At 33.3% G+C, this 19,108-nt stretch overlaps 1 protein-coding gene and 1 long non-coding RNA gene across 2 annotated transcripts; both read right to left on the bottom strand.

Annotated features, from left to right (window-relative positions):
- Window positions 1-2,108: 2,108 nt before the first annotated feature.
- LOC145314461 (uncharacterized) lies at window positions 2,109-6,594 on the bottom strand. The gene is made up of 3 exons (XR_013877786.1): window positions 6,475-6,594; window positions 6,111-6,184; window positions 2,109-2,267 (listed from the first exon to the last, which is right to left on the bottom strand). It is a non-coding gene; the product is annotated as an uncharacterized LOC145314461 (long non-coding RNA).
- A 1,048-nt stretch (window positions 6,595-7,642) lies between these two features.
- LOC145328218 (uncharacterized) lies at window positions 7,643-9,613 on the bottom strand. The gene is made up of 3 exons (XM_080171822.1): window positions 9,010-9,613; window positions 7,975-8,730; window positions 7,643-7,725 (listed from the first exon to the last, which is right to left on the bottom strand). The coding sequence occupies exons 1-3, from the start codon at window positions 9,611-9,613 to the stop codon at window positions 7,643-7,645; spliced, it is 1,443 nt and encodes a 480-aa protein (XP_080027948.1).
- Window positions 9,614-19,108: the final 9,495 nt, after the last annotated feature.

The raw sequence follows: 19,108 nt of genomic DNA, 5'->3' as shown, positions 1-19,108 counted from the left end.
AGTAATTACGTAGGATTAACTTTTTGAATGATTGAAATGATACTCTTGGCATTTAATAGCTTCTACCAGTCGTTTTCAGTCGGTTCTAGCTGTAACAGCTGGTACTAGAAATTTTTAAAAGTTTATTTGTATTATTATCAATAATTTTCCCCTAAAAACGGCTGAGCAGCCGTTACTTTTCCAACTTTTTATTTGATTTAGGGAAAATAGACCTACCAAGGATTAATCATGCCAAGTTTCAAAACGAAATTCGGATCCTTGCATTGATAACAAGATGGTTGCATTAACTCCCCCCCCCCCTTCCCTTTGTTGCCAGAAAAGTAAAAAATCAGCATGTTTTCAATGGATCTACGGACTTACTGGTAATGATTAGAGTTGATGTGCTTTCTAAGTCGTACCTTACAGTTTTAAGAATCATCATGCTAAGTTTGAAATCGATAGGACGATTCTAACCTGTTTAAATTATTCCAGATGGATAGGCGGACCGACCCTAATTATAAAAAGCTTCGCTTTTCACAACTAACCAAAACACGTTTGTAACTGTCCCTGACGTCTATCTTTAATAGAAGCAGAGAAAAAAATTCTAACTAAAGGGATAGTTTCACGAAGTGCATTTAAAAAAAAATAGTGAACTGTAAGTTTTTTCTATTTTGAATTACGTAGTAGTGCATTATATAAAGTTATTGATTAAAATTAAAAGATTTGACCAGGGATTTTCCTTAAAAAATGAGTTTTTATTTTTATTTTCAACTTCGTTGCATGTTATATATGGCAAAAACTTTTTTGTCATAAATACAACTTTAGATAGCATTTACTAGTTAATAGAACTTCAAACTTTTTATACAACAAAATACACATAACAACAAAGAATGACCAATAAAATATTTAGTATAGTACTTAGGGTAGTGATCTTTTTATATGTCTTAGTAGAATATATTAGGCATTTGATAGATATGATTGTGATAAAGAATTTTAACATTGACCTGACCGAACTTTTTTTATTTGACAATATCTAAAAAAGTTAGTGATTTGCAACATAAATTACATGAGAATGGTCTTTTTATATATAAATATATATATATGGTTAGTTGTTTTCGCGTGAGATAATGTGTATATTGTAAGTAAACCGAACGGTTTTCTTTATTTAAAAAAAAATAATCTACAGAAAACCTGTCCTATAATGAACCGGACGTTATTTTTTATGTTTTTTAAGTAACTTGTCCCAAGGGGAACTCCTGTTCAATTTTTTTATAACTCTTGTGAAATATGTGGAAAAAGATTCTCTGATATTGGTGTTTTGGCTATACATATTTGGAAAAAATAGACCATTCTCATGTAATTTATGTGGCAAATCACTTTAACTTTTTTTAGATATTGTCAAATAAAAAAAGTTTGGCCTGGTCAATGTTAAAAATTCTTTAACATATAATCATATCTATCCAATGACTAATATATTCTACTAAGACATATTAAAGTTCACTACTCTAAGTACCTTAACTCTTTAAATACACTTCGTAGAACTATCCCTTTTAGTCTCCATTTTCAGTTTTCCTCTAAACATACCTAGCTGAATGAGAGAAGTTTCTTATCATAGTAGGTATAGAGTAGCATTGCTACTAAAAAGCTAAACCTTGTAATACTAAATATTTTAAAAACAAGAATGACAACATTCATAAAAGCTTTGAAACAGTAGGACTAATGAACTGTGTCAGAACTGAATAAGTCAGAACAAAATTGTTGAAAAACAGCTTAACTACTGGATAATGTTTATGGACATACTGAAAATTTTAAGACATGATTATAGAGATGCTTAGCTTATAACATTTTACTTTTTGTCCTAGAAATCAGTATTCCAAAAATCAGATCAATCGGATTATTATATCACATAAAAATTTGTTGATAAAAAGTTAAAATCTACATGTTTAAAATGGACACAATGACATACTGGTAATGATTAGAGTTGCTACGCTTTTTAAATCTACAGGAATCACCATGCAAAGTTAGGAATTATTCAAAGTTATGACAATTCTAACATGCCTTAATTAGCGAACAAAGATATAAGGACCGACCCTAATTATAGAAAAGCTTTAATTTTAAATACAAGTCAATTTGTTGCGAATGTTTTATATTTTAAATTCAACTAAAACAATAGGTAAAAGACATTCACATTTTAAACAATACAAACAGTATCTAGAAATTTTTGTTTAATTGTTAATCAGGTTTTCTTGCATTCTCGACGAAAGGTAGGAAGGTAACTTCTTTGACACCTGAAAAATAAAAAAATAAATAATAAAGAACATTATATCTGTTTGTTTGAAAAGGTCTCGCTAACTGATTAATAACTAATCAGGATTTCCTTTATCTTGAAGCTTATAAGAAGTCTGTGGAAGGTTCATAAGTTGATTTATGTTAAAAATTAAAAAACTGTGGACTTTTTTTGCTTTTTAAGCATGACCTACATACAGACGGACAAAAATCAATATAAATATTTGAAATCTATACTAAAAATTTTAGCTGTCTATCTTAAATAGCAGTTTAGTAAATAACATTTTTCCTTCAATAAGATTTTTGTCATTTCAAGAATGACCAACAGACAGACGGACAAAATAATGTATAGATGCACACATATATAATATGAATCTTCACTAAAAATTTCAGCCGAGAAACACACAACGCATGTTTTAGATGGACATACTGACTTTCTGTTAACGATTATAGAGTTGCTACGTTCTGTAAATTGTACCTAACTGTCATAAGAATCATCATGCAAAGTTTGAAATCGAAAGGATAATTCTAATATCATATGTTTTATCACTGTTTTATAATTATATTGGCGGCTATGCCCCCTAGAGGCCTCCAGTGGTACTTTGCATGTTTTTTTTAACCTTATACTAAAGTAACAGGATGTCTGTGTGTCTGTGTATCTGTGTGTTTGTACCGAAGGATCTCGCTAACCGCTGAACCGATTGGGTTCTCCTTAACAGGGTAGATTGTCACATGTCCCAGGAAGGTTTTTAACTATTTTGGGGGAAGGTACCACCACCCTCCCAAGAGAAATCACAATATATCGAGAAAAAAATTGAAATATTTCCGCCACATAGTGTCGCTAGCTTAGTCGCGCTGCGTAGACTCATGAATTTAACAATTGATACATAGACAAGTTATTTCTCAAATTAGATATTTAAAATAAAAAAAAAACATTTAAAGGCCACTAGAGGCCTCTTGAGGCGTAGCCGCTAGTTTAAAATATCTAAATACAGAAATAATTGGTTTATGTTTCGTTGGAGTCTCTTTTTCGGAAGGGGTAATTTTTTCTAGGGGCGATTTCTCCTGATAGGGTGGTGGTACCCTCCCCCAAAATAGGTATAAACCTTCCCGGGACTTATGAGAAGCTACCCTGTTAAGGAGAACCCGATCGGTTCAGCGGTTAGCGAGATCCTTCGGTACAAACACACAGACACACAGATATAGACACACAGACATCCTGTTACTTTAGTATAAGGATATGTCTATGTTGCGTTTGACGTTTATGTTGGCATTGAACTCTCTTTCTAAAATCAAGAATGTAAAAAAAATTAGATTTTTTGTGATTTTTCTTGGGAGGGTGTGGTACCCTCCCCCAAAATAGTTAAAAACCTTCCCGGGACATATAAGAATATACCCTGTTAAGGAGAACCCGATTGGTTCAGCTGTTAGCGAGATCCTTCGGTACAGACACACAGACAAACATCCTGTTGCTTTAGTATAAGGATAGAATATTGAATGGATTGCCGTGTAACAAACACACAGACAAACATTTTGGGTACCGATATTTTTGGGCCATTTAAATGACGAGGGAGCATTAAAACATTTAATTATCTAGAAGTAAGAATCAAAATACATTTTGTTCCCAAAATCTTGTTAGCGGTTTATATGCAACTAGCGGCTACGCCCCCTAGAGGCCTCTAGGGGCACTTGAGGAGGGGGGAGTCGAATTTGATAACCCAATTTCTCGTATTCATTCGAATCCAGTGGATAGGAACCGGTTCTCATCCAAACGAAAAAACTATGTCTAGCATCGTATTATATCCAGTTTCCTATGAAAATAGAAATGCACAGTTTTTTTAGCCCGTGCCTTCGGCATCTCGGGGCTAAAAAACTGGTTTAAATCTTATAATTGTACATTCTATATCCGCGGAAAGCCGTTTATAATACGATGAAAGAAATAACTATTCTTATCTTAGATTTTAAAAGAAAAATTTTAAAAAACATTTTGGGGGGTTGAATCTTTTTTTTTTGGGGGGGGAAGGGTGCCCCTCCCCCCCATTATTTTTAATTTTAGTTAAAAAGACGTAATTTTTTTTTTTTGGGGGGGGGTGTCCCATCCCCCACGAAAATAGTTATAAACCTTCCCAGAACTTATGAGAATCTACCCTGTTAAGGAGAACCCGATCAGTTCAGCGGTTAGCGAAATCCTTCGGTACAGACACACAGAGAGACAAACTAACATCCTGTTACTTTAGTATAAGAATATGAGGGCAACCCGCAACTGCCTTTACTTTTGTTTTATTTTTCGAAATCTATAATATTAATAGGATGGAGTACATGTGTGCGTCCGAAACTATTTTGGGCTAGGGTTACACAACTCTCTATTATTCCTCCCCCCCCCCCTTTTTTTTACTTTTAATTTAGTACAACTAAAAATGAAAATGTCAAGAGGTTGGACAACCCCTTCCCCCCCGAAAAAAATAACTGCTGATAGTTTTGATTCACAGAAGATATTTTTTGTGATGCTTATGTAAATTCCAGGCTGCATGTCTGTGTCTGTGCATTGTAGAAGGAAGGTGGGCGTTTTACTACAACCATCCTAAGAGAATTCGCCAAGGCCAAGGCATTCCCCCTACTCTAACTATTAATGTCGCGCACCTGATATAGTAGCAGTAGGAACCATATTTAACGGCTTTAGTTACGAAGCGGTGTCGGGCCGAGATTCGAACCTATCACCTTCCCTGCGACGAGCGGATGCGCTACGTGTTGAGCCAAGGTCGTAGGTTCTTATTTCTCTAGTGAAAGTTTAGAACTCAATATAACACTGGTATATAAGGAATAGTATGATCAGTTTTTGTAAATGCTAAAACATTAGGGGGGGGGGGGGGTAAATTCTGACACTTTTGCGTAAACAGTGATTATAGACTATAGACTTTGTCTTTTGGGTCAGAGGATAGATTATTTCACAAGTTTCCTTTTAGTTTGTTTTTTTGGGGAGCAGCAACATTTTGGTGGAGCCGGAGCAGTATTTTTCGTTAAAAACGGCTCCGGCTCCAGATCAGCTAAAAATGATTTTTTAAAGTAATATTATAATTTGGCAACGGTCTATTTCTATATAATAAACGGAAAAACTATTGTTACTTAACAAATAGACACACATTCTTCTACTTTTTATATAGCTTTAACCAAATAAAAGCAAAATATTTTATATTATTTATTTCATTTTATCAAATTCAATAATGAACAAAAATGATATATTAATTTTACGGTAGGAGCCGGAGCCGTATTTCCAAATACGGCTCCGCAGAGCCAGAGCTGGAGCCACATAAAAATTATACGGCTCCGACACCCTGCTGGTAGGTTAATCTTATGATTTTTATTTTGATATTCGTGGAAAATTATCTATAATACGTTGGTATACATAATTTTTGAGTATCGTTTCTAATCTAGCGGAGATTATTTGGTTTTGAAGCCATACTTTTTTTCCTAAAAAATATTTAAGCTTGGGAGAAGTCGTTTATTTTAAGGGGCGATTTCTGCTGTAAGGGTGGAAGTGTCCTTTCTCAAAATAGTTATGTACCTTCCATGTAACTTTGATACAAAAGCTCCACTGAAAGAAGAACAATATTGGCTCACCGTTTAGCGAGATCCTTTGCTAAACACACAGACAAAAAGTATAATGGCTAGTTTTTTTTAGCTTCTCATTTTGCTAACCACAGAACTGATCGAGCTACACAATTTTCCGAGCCAAACTGATAGTTAGATAATGTCACTTAAAACAGTACATAAACTAAATAATTTTCAATTTTCTTAACAGCTGATAAAAAATGTTACTCGAATATTCTCTCTATTAAAAAAAGTACCTGTAGGAGTCACAAAGCTGCTAGGAGGCAAATTTCAGGGAAAAATCATCATTCTTGATCTTGTAGTTACAATTCTAAATATTTAGACAATGTAATTGATGGTATAATGACGCATTTCATTACTCACCTCCCCCCCCCCCCACCCCTAGAGTATTTTTAAGTAAATATTTCTTAAATTTATCTATCGCGTGAGTGAGGGATGGTGAGGGGGGGGGGGAGAACGCCCTCACCAAAGAAGATTCTTAAATAGGGGAGGGTATGGACTCGGAGGGTATCCCCCCCACCAAAAAAATCTATGTATTAAGAACTCGTAGAATATTTTAGTGATATTAATTAAGAGCAATTAAAGAAATTATATTAATACCTTAATTAAAGCTTAACTAGGGAAGAAGCTAAAATAGTCAACATCCGAGTGATGTGATTTCTGAACTGCATTTTGTCTGAAAATTAAATACTTTGTAAAGAATTTCTGACAGAAAAACACCAAATGAAAATCAACCAAACTCCCCCCACAAATATCAATTACGTACTTGTGGTGGGATGGGGAAGTCGACCCCTCCTCCCATCCCACCCTCTTAGTAAATTTTGGTTTAAATTAAAAAACAATTTGAGAGGGAGTATTTTTTTCTATGGACAATTTATCTTGGGAGGTTGGAGATACCATCTTCACTACAGAAAAAAAAACTTACTGCATTATATAATAGGATGTAATTAATGCATTAACTATTAATTCTTTTTCAGCCGAGAGACATAACCTCTTAAAAAATCAGTTGGACATACAAGAAATTGTACTCTACATGATATATTTTAATGCCCAAATAACAGTAATTCAGGGTCACCTTAATAAATATACTCCTTCCCATCCTGTGTGCCCATTATAACCTCGGGAATGGCAAAAACGTAAAAAAACACAGGACAATTAATATGATAACTATGTACGACGTACGTTGAACGTTCTACTATATATTACTAATTTTGCTTAAATAGAGAAACTTTCAGAAACAATTACAAACGTGTTGTTTATTTTATATAATTTTCCAGTCAGCTGTTATATTGTCTGCTTCAAATTAATGGAGGGGAAGTAATGAAAAAAGGGAAGAGTGGAAATACTAGACTAACCTATTCCGAACCTAGAAAAGAGTTAATATATGTGTCACAGTAGAATTGTGGTGTAAATTTTGTTATGTAATTTTAATGGCTGATTTGAATTTCCAAAAAGAACATGACTTATTTCATCAATTTCTCTGTGCCTGGTTCATATTTTAATGAATAATTTACATCTACAGATAGCTTAACTGTTAGGAAAAGTCAAGAACTATGCGAAAAAGTTTAATTTTAGCTATAATGAGAGAAAAAAGCAATTTCATGCACATTTTATAGAATACGGAAAATTTCTTCCTTTCCCCGTACCTTATAAAAATCGGCGGAAAAAGCCGTTTTTTAAGCAAACAAAAGCGCGTTTTGCTCTATCTGTGAGATATTATGAATGAGATAATGTTAAGATTTGATATTAAGATGAGAAAAATTCTCGTTCACAGTCCCTTTAACACTGCAGACATAGCTGTAGATGACCAATCTGTATCCAACACAAATGGTTCAGCCTCCATCCTCCAATCTGGAAATGATTTACTTATTTCTTGACAGAACAATTCTCTAGTCTTTGTAAAAGCTTCCATACTTTTTTCATCCCATTCTATTTTACTACTGTTTCTGAATTTGTTCAATGGTGCCGTAATATCAGAAAAAGTCTTGAAATATGAACCATAATAATTTATGAAACCAGTAAATCTTTGAATATCTTTACCTGTTTCAGGTACTGGCCAATTCTTAATTTTTTCAATATATGCTTTGTCCATGAATATGCCTTCTGCATTTATAATATGGCCCAGAAATTTCACTTCCTCTGCAAACAATGTACATTTTCCAAGATTAATCTTGAGGCCTGCTTCACAGAATGTTCGTAGTAGTGTATTCAGATGCTCCAGATGTTCCTCCACATTCATACTATACACAAGAACATCGTCCAAATAAACTAGGCAAAATGCTCTTAATTCAGGACTCAAATCCATTACTCTATCCATCAATTTTACAAACGCACTTGGAGCATTGGTTAATCCGAACGGTAGCCTCTTGAAGCAATACTGTCGTCCATTAGAACAAAATGCTGTATATTTCCTGACAGATTCCTTCAAGTGCATAGAATTATACGCCGAAGTAAGGTCAATAGACGTAAAAATCTTCTTTCCTCCAAGCTTGTCAAATAGCTCACCAATGTTAGGCAAAGGGTAACATATCTTCTCAGTTATCTCATTTAACGAGCGGTAGTCCAGGACAAACCTGACTTTCACCTCGTTAGTATTTCCCACTTTCTTCTTAACAGCAAAGATTCCAGAATTAAACGGTGAATTACATTCTTCTATCACATCTGTTTCCAACCATAAATCAATCTGTTCTTTTAGTTTCTCTGCATGATGAGGATTAAGTCTAATCATTCTATTTTTGAAAGGTTGAGCTCCAGGAACTAACTGAATGTCATACTCCTCCAAAGTACAAGATCCAATATCCGTAGGGTCAATCGATAACGCCTTAAAATTCTTTAAAAACAAACCAACTATTCTACCTTTCAAAGAGACATTATCTTTTAAAAACGGAACTTTATCCAACTTCAATTTATCTTTAATAAAACGAATCTTCTTTAATGTTGTTGACACATCTTCTTTAACTCTATTCTCTTGCAACATCGCTATCTTCTCTGCTAAAAACAAATTTCCAACCAAAGTACCAGCAGGAACAGATTTCTTAACAGTTTCAAAGTTCGTAATTTTAGTCATAATTTTACCGTTTTTTCCCACCTCTGTAATTCCTTCATTTATCAACAAGTTATTCCGGCTACAGTAACCTTGTCTAGGAGCTATATAACACAACTGTCCTTCAGACATATTTCCCTTAGTTGAAACTTCTACCACCACTGTACTTAATGCTGGAATATCTATTCGATTTTTCAATGAACAAATCCATTTTTGGTCTTGTAACTCAGCTACATTAATCTCAGGTTTCTTAGTTCTTGCCTTCTCTAGTTTCTCCAGAACCGTATGAACCAAATTCTTCACTACAATTTTTCGTTTAGCTACCAAATTCACACTGATTCCATGCATCTCAATCCTGTTGCCATCTTTGGCAAATATCGTCTTCACGTGATTTTTGTTCAGCCAATGACTGCCTAGATTCATAGGTACAGTCATGCCAGAAATCACAAAGCAATCTTCTTGAAAACTGTGGCCTCCAATCTGAAATTCAACATTCCGAACAACACCATCAATCTTGATGCTGGAACCCTGCACGCCTGTTGCTTTCGAATCCGTCTCTTCAATTTTACAATCAAGCTTTCTAGCCAACACTTGAGATATCAGGCAGCCTCTTGCATTTCCGCTGTCAATTAAGGTCAGGATTTCCATGCCACCAATCTTCGTTGGAACGTAGACTTCAGCCGCTCCAGCCGCCATCTCAGAATCTTCATGAAACTTATAAAACAGCTATCTAACCAACACCAGCAGTTATGAGGTTGTAACTATCCAATTTTCTATCAAATAACTATCTATCTGTTTACAACAAATAACAGAATAACGGAATAAAACAAATCACTCACCGACAAAATTTACTCCACCAACAGAAACGTCCAAAATATATCTTAATCCACAATCAACAAAACTTCTCTCCGGCCAATCTAAAATATTACAAACATTTTAGATGCCAATTAATAGATAAATCACTTTAAATAAGAATTAATATCGGTATTAATATATATATAACTAATTGTTTACAAGACTGATTTTCGAACAGCAATACATATATAGTAATCAAATATTAACAGCATAAAACAAAATCTTAACAACTCACCATCAAATAAATAATGATAACAGTATCTCTCAACCACCACAAATACTCTTCTCGGCCAATCTAAAATAAAATACAATTATTTTAGATGCCATATTTAAATGTTTTCACTGAACAAATAAACTTGCAACACATTTAATAAAAGAAATTGTATTAAGAAATATAACATGAATCAAATATTATCAATCACCAAGCAACTAAATTAATCTTTCTAAATACCATAAATTCAATTCTTTTGTAATTCAATAAAATATTACCTAATAAAACTATTATTATCAGGTTAATAACTGATCTCCTGCACACTACTTTCATGTATGAAAGTTTTGAAAGTTGAAACTCAACTAACTATATATTTCCATACCTGAGAGCACCCTCTTGCGCAGCTCAGCTTCTGTGCGCAGCTCAACTTTCTGCGCATGGAACGCCCCACGCCTGATAATCATTGCAGCTACCTCTCTACACCACCCCATTTTGCGCATACCAGCTCTGAGAGATAGTGCAAACTTCTTTGCAAATATGTTCACTCCCCCTTTCTCCTCAAACAAGAGAGACAGCTCCACCATATTTGCGCATACCAACTCCGAGAGACAACCCCTCCCCTCCTTCATAGAGAGAGACTAGTCCACAATTATATCTAATGCATTATAACAATTTTGCTTCATGAAATTCTAAGCTTCATAAAAAATTTTGCTGAATCAACATTACTAAATCGCAATATAATTGTTTTAAAATTAAATACTTAAAACCACAATAACTGACTCAACTTTTAAAACAATTTTCCACATTTCATCAAAATTTAATACTTTTTAAATATCTAATTTCACATTTTTATCAAATTTAATTCAATTTTAAATTCAAATTAATATTCTTTCAATAGCAATTTTACAAAATTGTATTCCTAATTCGTTTTTCCATTTTCACTTTTTTATTATTCTTATCTCTGTTAGACTCCACAACAGTCTGAAACAAAAATGAATTTTTCTAATTTCAACAAAACATAATCAAAAACTAAATTAATTAATTTGATTTTTATTATAACATAATCTCATAATTTCATATACGGTTATAAACAATATGTTATCTTTTCATAATTCAAAATAAACCATCAAAATAAATTATCACAATATTAGAGTTGCTTCGTTCACTCTTTATCATTAATTTTGTTTTGTTGTTGTTTATTTACAATGCACATAAATCAAAACAATGCCGCGTAACAAGTAGAAAATGGAATAAGGTTTTAATGATCATAATACATACAAAACATTAATACCATAAAATGTCATCTATAATAGCATTATTCCATGCCTCGACTTCCGCTACAAGATCATCTTCATAATCGCGTGCCCCTAAACCATCAACATACGCCACTTCCTTCGTATCTTCCTCTTCTTTCACCTCTCCTTCAATTTCACCAACCAATTTCTTTTTATCAATACTATTTTCATTCTTTTTAAAACTCTTTTGCCCCGTCTTATAAGGAACGAAAGGCTTGTTTCCCCACCGCAAAAAGTATTTTCCTTTAGGATTAGGCAACTTTTTATCTCTAATATCAAAACAATCCCTCATCATGTGACCTTTTCTATTGCAATAATAACAAATAAAACCACCTTGAATTGCGCCAATTAAAGGAATAAGTTCAGCTGGTCCGCCAAATTCATCAGCTAAATCAATTTCACATTGATTTATTTCGTATGACAAATTATCTTCATCACTAACCTGATCAATAGTTACAGGATTTGACTTGGAACCAACGCCACCAACCATCGTTTTAGCCAAAGCCATCTGGTTTGTTGTACATCCTCTAGCCATTGACCCTGAAATTTGGTTAAATTGTAGCCCTTTAACAATCAGTTGTGCTTTAACTATTAACTCTGTCCGAAACTTCGTTATAATTCGCACTTGTCCGTCACGCTCCAAATCCAACGAAAATTGACGCATCTGATTAGCCAAAAGTGGAGATAAGATCACATTACACACTTGAGAATAGAAATCCATAAACATATCATCAGTTGGTTTCGGATACGCACGTTTCCAGAATGATAATATCTTATCAAAAAATGCATCAATCTTATCATTCTCATGTTGCTTAACACACAAATACGCATCTTTACACACATTTTTCATGTCGGGTGGTAAAAATGTCTCTCGCATCTTACACAAGTACCCCTTTAATGTTAATCGTCTATTCTCCATATCAGCAGGTTTTAGCGTATAACCACAAGCGGTTCTCACACCCACACACTTATCAAACAGAATTTCCTTACACACTTGATGATTAGTCATATGGTACCGTCTAGTAGTCATCCAAAACCTCTCCAAATAATCATCAAAGAAAATCACATCATCGTCTACCAAAAATTCAGGCGCATTTTTTCTGAACTGATCATCAAGCTTAGCACACGTTTCATTGTACCTATGAACATTCTCCTCCCCCTGCGAAACATACAAAGATCTATCTGGTACATAAACAAGAGATTTACACCAACTAGCCTGCGATTCACTCAGTCCAGCTTCAAAAAAATTGAGCGTATTAAAATCCTCCGCCTTAACCTCAGAAAGGGCCGGCCACCACATGAGAACTCCATTGTAGATATTATCCACAGCATCAACCCTAGACAACTCCCAAAGTTTTATGATCTTATCTTCATTATCTTGCATTCCACCAAAAATATTTCGAGAACCACTAGCAAACAATTTAGGCTTCTCCTCTGATTCTCCAGATCCTCCAGATCCTCCAGCCGTCCTCTGCCACGGCATAGAGTTATTCAAACCATTCTGCTGGTTATTCAAACCATTCTGCTGGTTATTCAAACCATTCTGCTGGTCATTCAAACTATTCTGCTGGGCAATCTTTTCCAGAATTCGCTGCTGGCCAGTCATAAACTCATCCACAACTGTCACATTCTCGGTTTTGATATCATTATCAACACTAGGCACCACCACCTTATTAAGACGATCTTCCAAATCGTCCATCCGAGTAGCCAGTCCAGTAACCGCAGCACTATTAGTATCAACATTATCCGTCAACTCCTGAATTTTCTTCTCCAGCGGCGCCATACGCCCACTCAGCTCCGCCGCCACATTATCAATTCTAGTCCCAAGAGCATGAACCTCATTAATCAAATACATGTCCTTCTCATCCTGAGACAACTTCCTCCACTCATCAATGGTCAAGCCCATTGTTTCAATACAAAAAATACCTGAACAAACTAAAAAGAAAAGAAATAATACAATTAAAAGAAAATCTGAGCCGTAGATTCGTACTACACTACTGCGCCAAAATGACGTGTAGTAATAGCAAGAACAAACAGCTAAATATTCTAATAAAGTGTATTAATTCAAGACAAGTTAAACATACAATAATAATATTTAATATTATAGCAAGTATTCACTTTTATGTTCGTGCCGAGTTGCAGAGCAATGTCTTGCTCCGAAACGGTTGACACAAGAACTAAAAGCTAATATACAAAATACATACATTGCTCTCAAATCAGGAAGAAAGGGACTATACATCACAAAAACATAAACCCCTAGTTCCTTAAATTAAGTTTTTCTACATTTATGGAGAGTTCACCAATATACATTTGTTAACGTTTAATTTGCTGAGCTATGCTTTTATGGATGTTACCCAGGCCTAGCTGTTCTAACAATCAATTCTACAACAAATCATGAAACCTTTGGAAGTAAGGTTGGGGGTATATCTTGTTTTTTTTATGTAACTGAAGAGAGGTGGATAAGAAAAGGAAAAGGGGAGGGGGTTGTGGGTAAATTTTCCTTTAGAATTGTTTGTCATAATAACATTCCCTTTTCCCTGGATGTTACCATACTTGTTTTGCTCGAGTTTAATTGGGGAAAGATTATGTAAATAATCTACCATTTAACTATCCTTGCATCTCTGGAGATATCTGTAATTCTTAGCTTTCTATTTCTTCCTTCCCTCCCCCCCGCACCCGTAACACACCTCTCTTTTTCTCTCCATGTTATCCTTCCCTCCCTCCCTTTTTCTAAATTTAGCTTTGGTTACGCAGACAGAACTTAAGATTTTAAATTAAATAGAAATCATCCAATTTGGCACTATTCAATTATATTCAAGTGAAGTAACTAGTTCCCCCTTAATACCCCCCTCACATGTTGATATGAAAACATTGTGTTGACGTCAAATATAACCTAAATGGTTAGTGTTGACATTATGAATGTCGAAATTTTGTGTTCCACTAAAAATTGTGAGATTTTTCTTTAGCCATTCCTCTGATTAACATAAAAAAGTTAAGATTCTTAGAAGAAAAAAAATACTTTAGCTATTTGCTTGATAATCCCAGTTTATGATGAAAACATATTGTAAATTATTCATAAAACTCCGTGTAACATTTTCCACCTATTTTTTACATTTAAATATTTATTCCAATACGAAATAATATACAAACATAGTTAAAACATAATAATAATAAAAAGATAAAATTAAGACATAAATCGATCCACATAGAACGAATAAAAGAAACAATGTGTATGTTAGGCTTAGTTTGATATGAAATTAATAAAATCATATATTATATTGTTATTCAAGCCAGCATTATGAAGGAGTTTACAAGTAAATTGAGATAAAAGAATAGAGTGTGCATAGAAATTGTTGTCATCCCACTTAATGAAATCGTCCTCTATGCTTATTTTTAAAGATCTATCTTTTGCAACTAAAATTAAATGGGATAATTGTAGATAGAAATCGTTTGAAAAGCCTTCATAAAACATATTGTATAAGTAAAAGTTTTCTTTTAAAAAGATGAATTCTGGCTTACTATCATTTAGAACATAATCTAGAAATAATGCAAGTTTATGTATAAAATAGGTAGGAAACACACAGAAATAGAGGGCATGTTCTGTTGAACTTATTATATTACATTTTGAACATAAATTTGAATCAGTTAATTTAAATTTATATAGTTTATTTTTACTATTTAATGTTCTGTTCATTTGTTCAAGGATAAAATTTTTATAATATAAAATAATTGGCATGCTAAATATTTTTTTTAACGACATAGAAAGCATTTCTTTGTCTGGAATATATAACTTATCACTCACTCTAGTTTTTAGTGCAGGTAGCTCACATGAGTTTTTATTTCTATGAATTAGTTTAAAATGGAGAGAAAATACAGATTTGTTCTTTAAAAAAACTGTTCCAATTGGAATCAAAATTTGCTTTGCTCTCTTCATGCTAAACACACAATCTCTAGGAAAAGCTGTTTTTGTTGACTCTACTAGTTTACTCAATTTATTTATTAAAGAAACATCTCTAATTATATTCGATAGATCAGATTTTATGCATGGCAAAAACAATACTTTTTCATCAATTTTTCTTGTTTCAAATATGGAAGCGATGGTTAGCTTCTTAGTTTTAAGTAATATATTTTCATCGTGTTTATTAAAAGGTGTTGAAATATTAGCAAAATTGGATGAAATAATGGGGGATTGGAAAAACGTGGATGGTTCATGTTCTAAATCATAAAAAAACTCACTTAGCTTATGAAAATAATTACCACCTGCACATGGATAAAGACTCTTAAAGAAATTTTGATGCTCAATTATTGTTTTATAACTAAATGTAGGTAACATTGCTTGAATGTTTAGATGTTTATGTTCTAAAATTAAGCTAATGGTAGTATCATTATGTTGGGAAGAAAATCTTAGACAATTCATAAAACTATTTAACCATATTGAAAATGCTTGGGTGTCAGGTTTTAGAAAGTTCAAACCACCCTGAGTGAAATCTTGTTCTATACGATTTTGTGAAATTTTATATCTGTATGATATTTTTCCATCAGGATTTCTACTAGACCATAAAAACTTTGAAATAATTTTCCAAATTGATTTACAATATTTCTCGTCAGGGGGATAAATTCTGTATACATGGTAAGCACAGGCTGATAATAAATGGCTACAAAGATTGCGTCTTTTAATCAAATTATAACTGCTTTTTAGAGGAATTGACTTTGCTTTTTTTTCAAGTTTACTACATAATTCATCATAAGTATGAATTCTTGCTAAATTTTGATTAAAGGAGAGGTAAATTCCAAGATGTTTAAGTTTGTCGACAATTTTCCCTATAGAAGCAAGATCGGGGGGGAAGGTGCCATGGGTTAAAATTTTTGTCTTACTAAAGTTTATATGAAGCCCGATACCTTTCTCAAGTTTGTGCAATAACTGTTTTAAATCATTAACATCCTTATTTGTCTTCAATTGAGAAATTAAAATAGAATCATCAGCAAAACTTTTAGGTTTGGTATGTTTCTTTCCAATCTTATAGAAAATATGCTTTAATTTTTCGCTGATTAAGCATCTTATAAATATATGGTTTGTAATTATAAATTTACTTCCACTGGGTGGGTCACCTTGAGCCGACCCCCTTTTTAACTTGTAGAATTTGGAGAATGTTCCTTTTATAGCTACTCTAAATCTACCGTTATTTGTAAGTTGATTAAACGTTTTTGCAAAACTACCATTGGGAAATATATGTAATAAGATTGAGTCAATAACTGAGGGTAAAATTGTGTCAAAGGCACGTGACCAATCAAGTGCAATGATTTGAGCATTGTCCTTCTTTTTAACAATGTGGTTTATGGCGGCTGTAATGTTAATTGATGCATTGGACATTGTTCTGTTAGGAACAAAGCCAAATTGTTGACTATGAATAATTTTATGAAGATGGACATTAAGTTTTTTATTCAGTGCCTTAGACAGAATTTTATACACAGTTTCCAATAACGCTATGCCACGATAGTCGTCAGGTGACAAAAGGTCACTATTTTTCTTGGCAATGAAAATTATATTTCTATCTTTTATGAATTTAAAGGGGCTTTGATCAATGTCGATATTGTATAAGTTATTCAAAGCTCTTGTTATAACATTTGGAAAAATATTAATTAAGAACTCAAATAGAATTTTTGTTTCTGAAGTAATTCCTGGGGCAGAACAGTTTTTCATAGACTTAATTATATTCTTAAACTCAATAGATGTAGAATAAGGAGAAGTAAGACTTTTAATTTGCGGAAATATTTCATCTAATGTCAAATCATAGTCCTCTAGTAAACCCTTTAATTCAGAGGGGGGGATGTTTTCAGGGGACACAATTTTGGCATGATTTTCTGCAAATATATTTGCTAGTTTATGGGGACATGTTACTGTATTACCATCAATTTTTAATTTGTAATTCTGCTTCTTAAGATTTGGTATATGTTTAAATGTATAGCTATTGTTTGCCCCATCAACTTTTAATCTTTGCATATATTTAAATTCCGCTTGTGTAAAAACTAGACCTTTGAAATAATCTTGTTGGGTTTTTACTAGATTTTGGATTTGATTTAATGTATCTCTGGAATTATATCTACTTAAATTTTCATACAACATGTTAACTTGCTTGTTAAATTCTTGTGTTTTATGAAAATTTTTCAGTTTATATTTAGAGAAAAAACGATCATGTTCATTTTTAAGATGCTTCAGAAGTTTAAAAAAAGCAGTTGTATCTTTATACTCGAGGCTTTTAAATGACATTTCATTATCTAAGCAAGTTGGGTTTTCAACATAAAATTCTTTAGACTTTAATAAAATGCCGGGATCTGCGTAATCAAACAAAAATTCAGTAGCTTTTTTTTCTAGCATAGAGGTAAAGTCCTTATTTCGAAATAAATAATTTTTCCATTTAGGAGATGCATATATGTATGGTTTTTTAAAGCTAACTGTCGCATGCATGTGGTCACTAAAGCTATTGTGCTCAAATCTTATGGAAGTAAAACCATCGAAATTGACAAAAAAATGATCTATATTGCTAGTATGTAATTTTTTATTTCGAATAGTGGACCAAGTATATGCATGATTACTGCCTAATTTGTCTGCTAGATCAAACAAGTTAAATTTGCTTAGAAATTTTTGTAACCGCTTAGCTTTACAAGAATGGTGAGGTGAATCAAATGATATATTGAAATCACCATATATGCAAAAATTGCTTATATTATTGTTTACAATGAATTTTTCGATTTCAGAAAGAACAGTAAAACACTCCAATATGTCGCATGGGAGATACACTATAATGTTCTCAATATATTTTTCTTTTATCTTCAGTCTAATGTAACATGCATGTTTTGATGAAATTACTTTAAAATTTTCAGTTTCTAAGCTATTATGAGAATATAATAGTATCCCTCCTTTTCCTCCTGACGTTTCCCCGATGTAACTACAATTATTTGGGAGATTTGGGGTATTTTTGCTAGGTTTTAATTTTGTTTCTAAGAGAGCATATAAGGAAGGTATGCCATTGTTGGAGTATTCCAGTTCTTTGATTTTGTGTGAAATCCTATTTAGTCTATGCCTTTTGCTGTTACTTGAGAGGAGCCCTAGACCACGACAGTTAACAAATCTTATGTTAAAAGAGGAGTCAAATTGCATTCTAATCTTAACTTAAAACTAATAATATAACTATATAATAATAAGAAGAAGGGGGGGGGGGAAGAAACAAACAATGAGTGTTCCTATAAAAAAGGGAATCAAAAGCCAAACTTTTGAAATTCTTAGTCCAAATTTAAATATGAGAATTGGCTTTGGACAACAGCCAAAAATTTAAAGGCAAATCAATGAAAGATTCTCCTAAAAATGCAACTTATGTAAAAACATATTCTACATTTTAAATCATCATATTACACATTGTAGCTATTATAAGTTAGGCCTGGATTTTGCTGTTGGTTGTAGGTTTGTTGGTGTGTCTGGAAGTTGCTGTGGTTGTATCCCTGCGGGGCTATGCCAGTGTGTAGGTGGACTGGTGCTAGACTGGGGTGCTGTGTTACTGTAGGAACGCTTGTGATAGGATATAATTGTTGGAGGGGAGGGGGGGATGTGGAGATGTGGGTTTGTTGTGGTGGAGAGTATAGAAAGGGGGAGGTATTGTGATGATCGTTGGAGGGAATATTGTAAAACTGTTTTTTTGGGGCATGGAGAAATGGGCTAGAAGAGGAAGAGCGTCCGCGTTTACTTTGATGAGTACTGTTGATAAAAGGGTTAGAGTTTTGACAATTGTTGATGCCGTCCACAGAATCTGAGGGAGTGTTGTGTTTGTTAGTTTT

Source organism: Acartia tonsa, chromosome 1, assembly GCF_053477335.1.
Source record: "Acartia tonsa isolate MP-2025a chromosome 1, ASM5347733v1, whole genome shotgun sequence".
NCBI classification, from domain to species: Eukaryota; Metazoa; Arthropoda; class Copepoda; order Calanoida; family Acartiidae; genus Acartia; species Acartia tonsa.
This window is presented reverse-complemented; position numbering and strand designations above follow the sequence as displayed.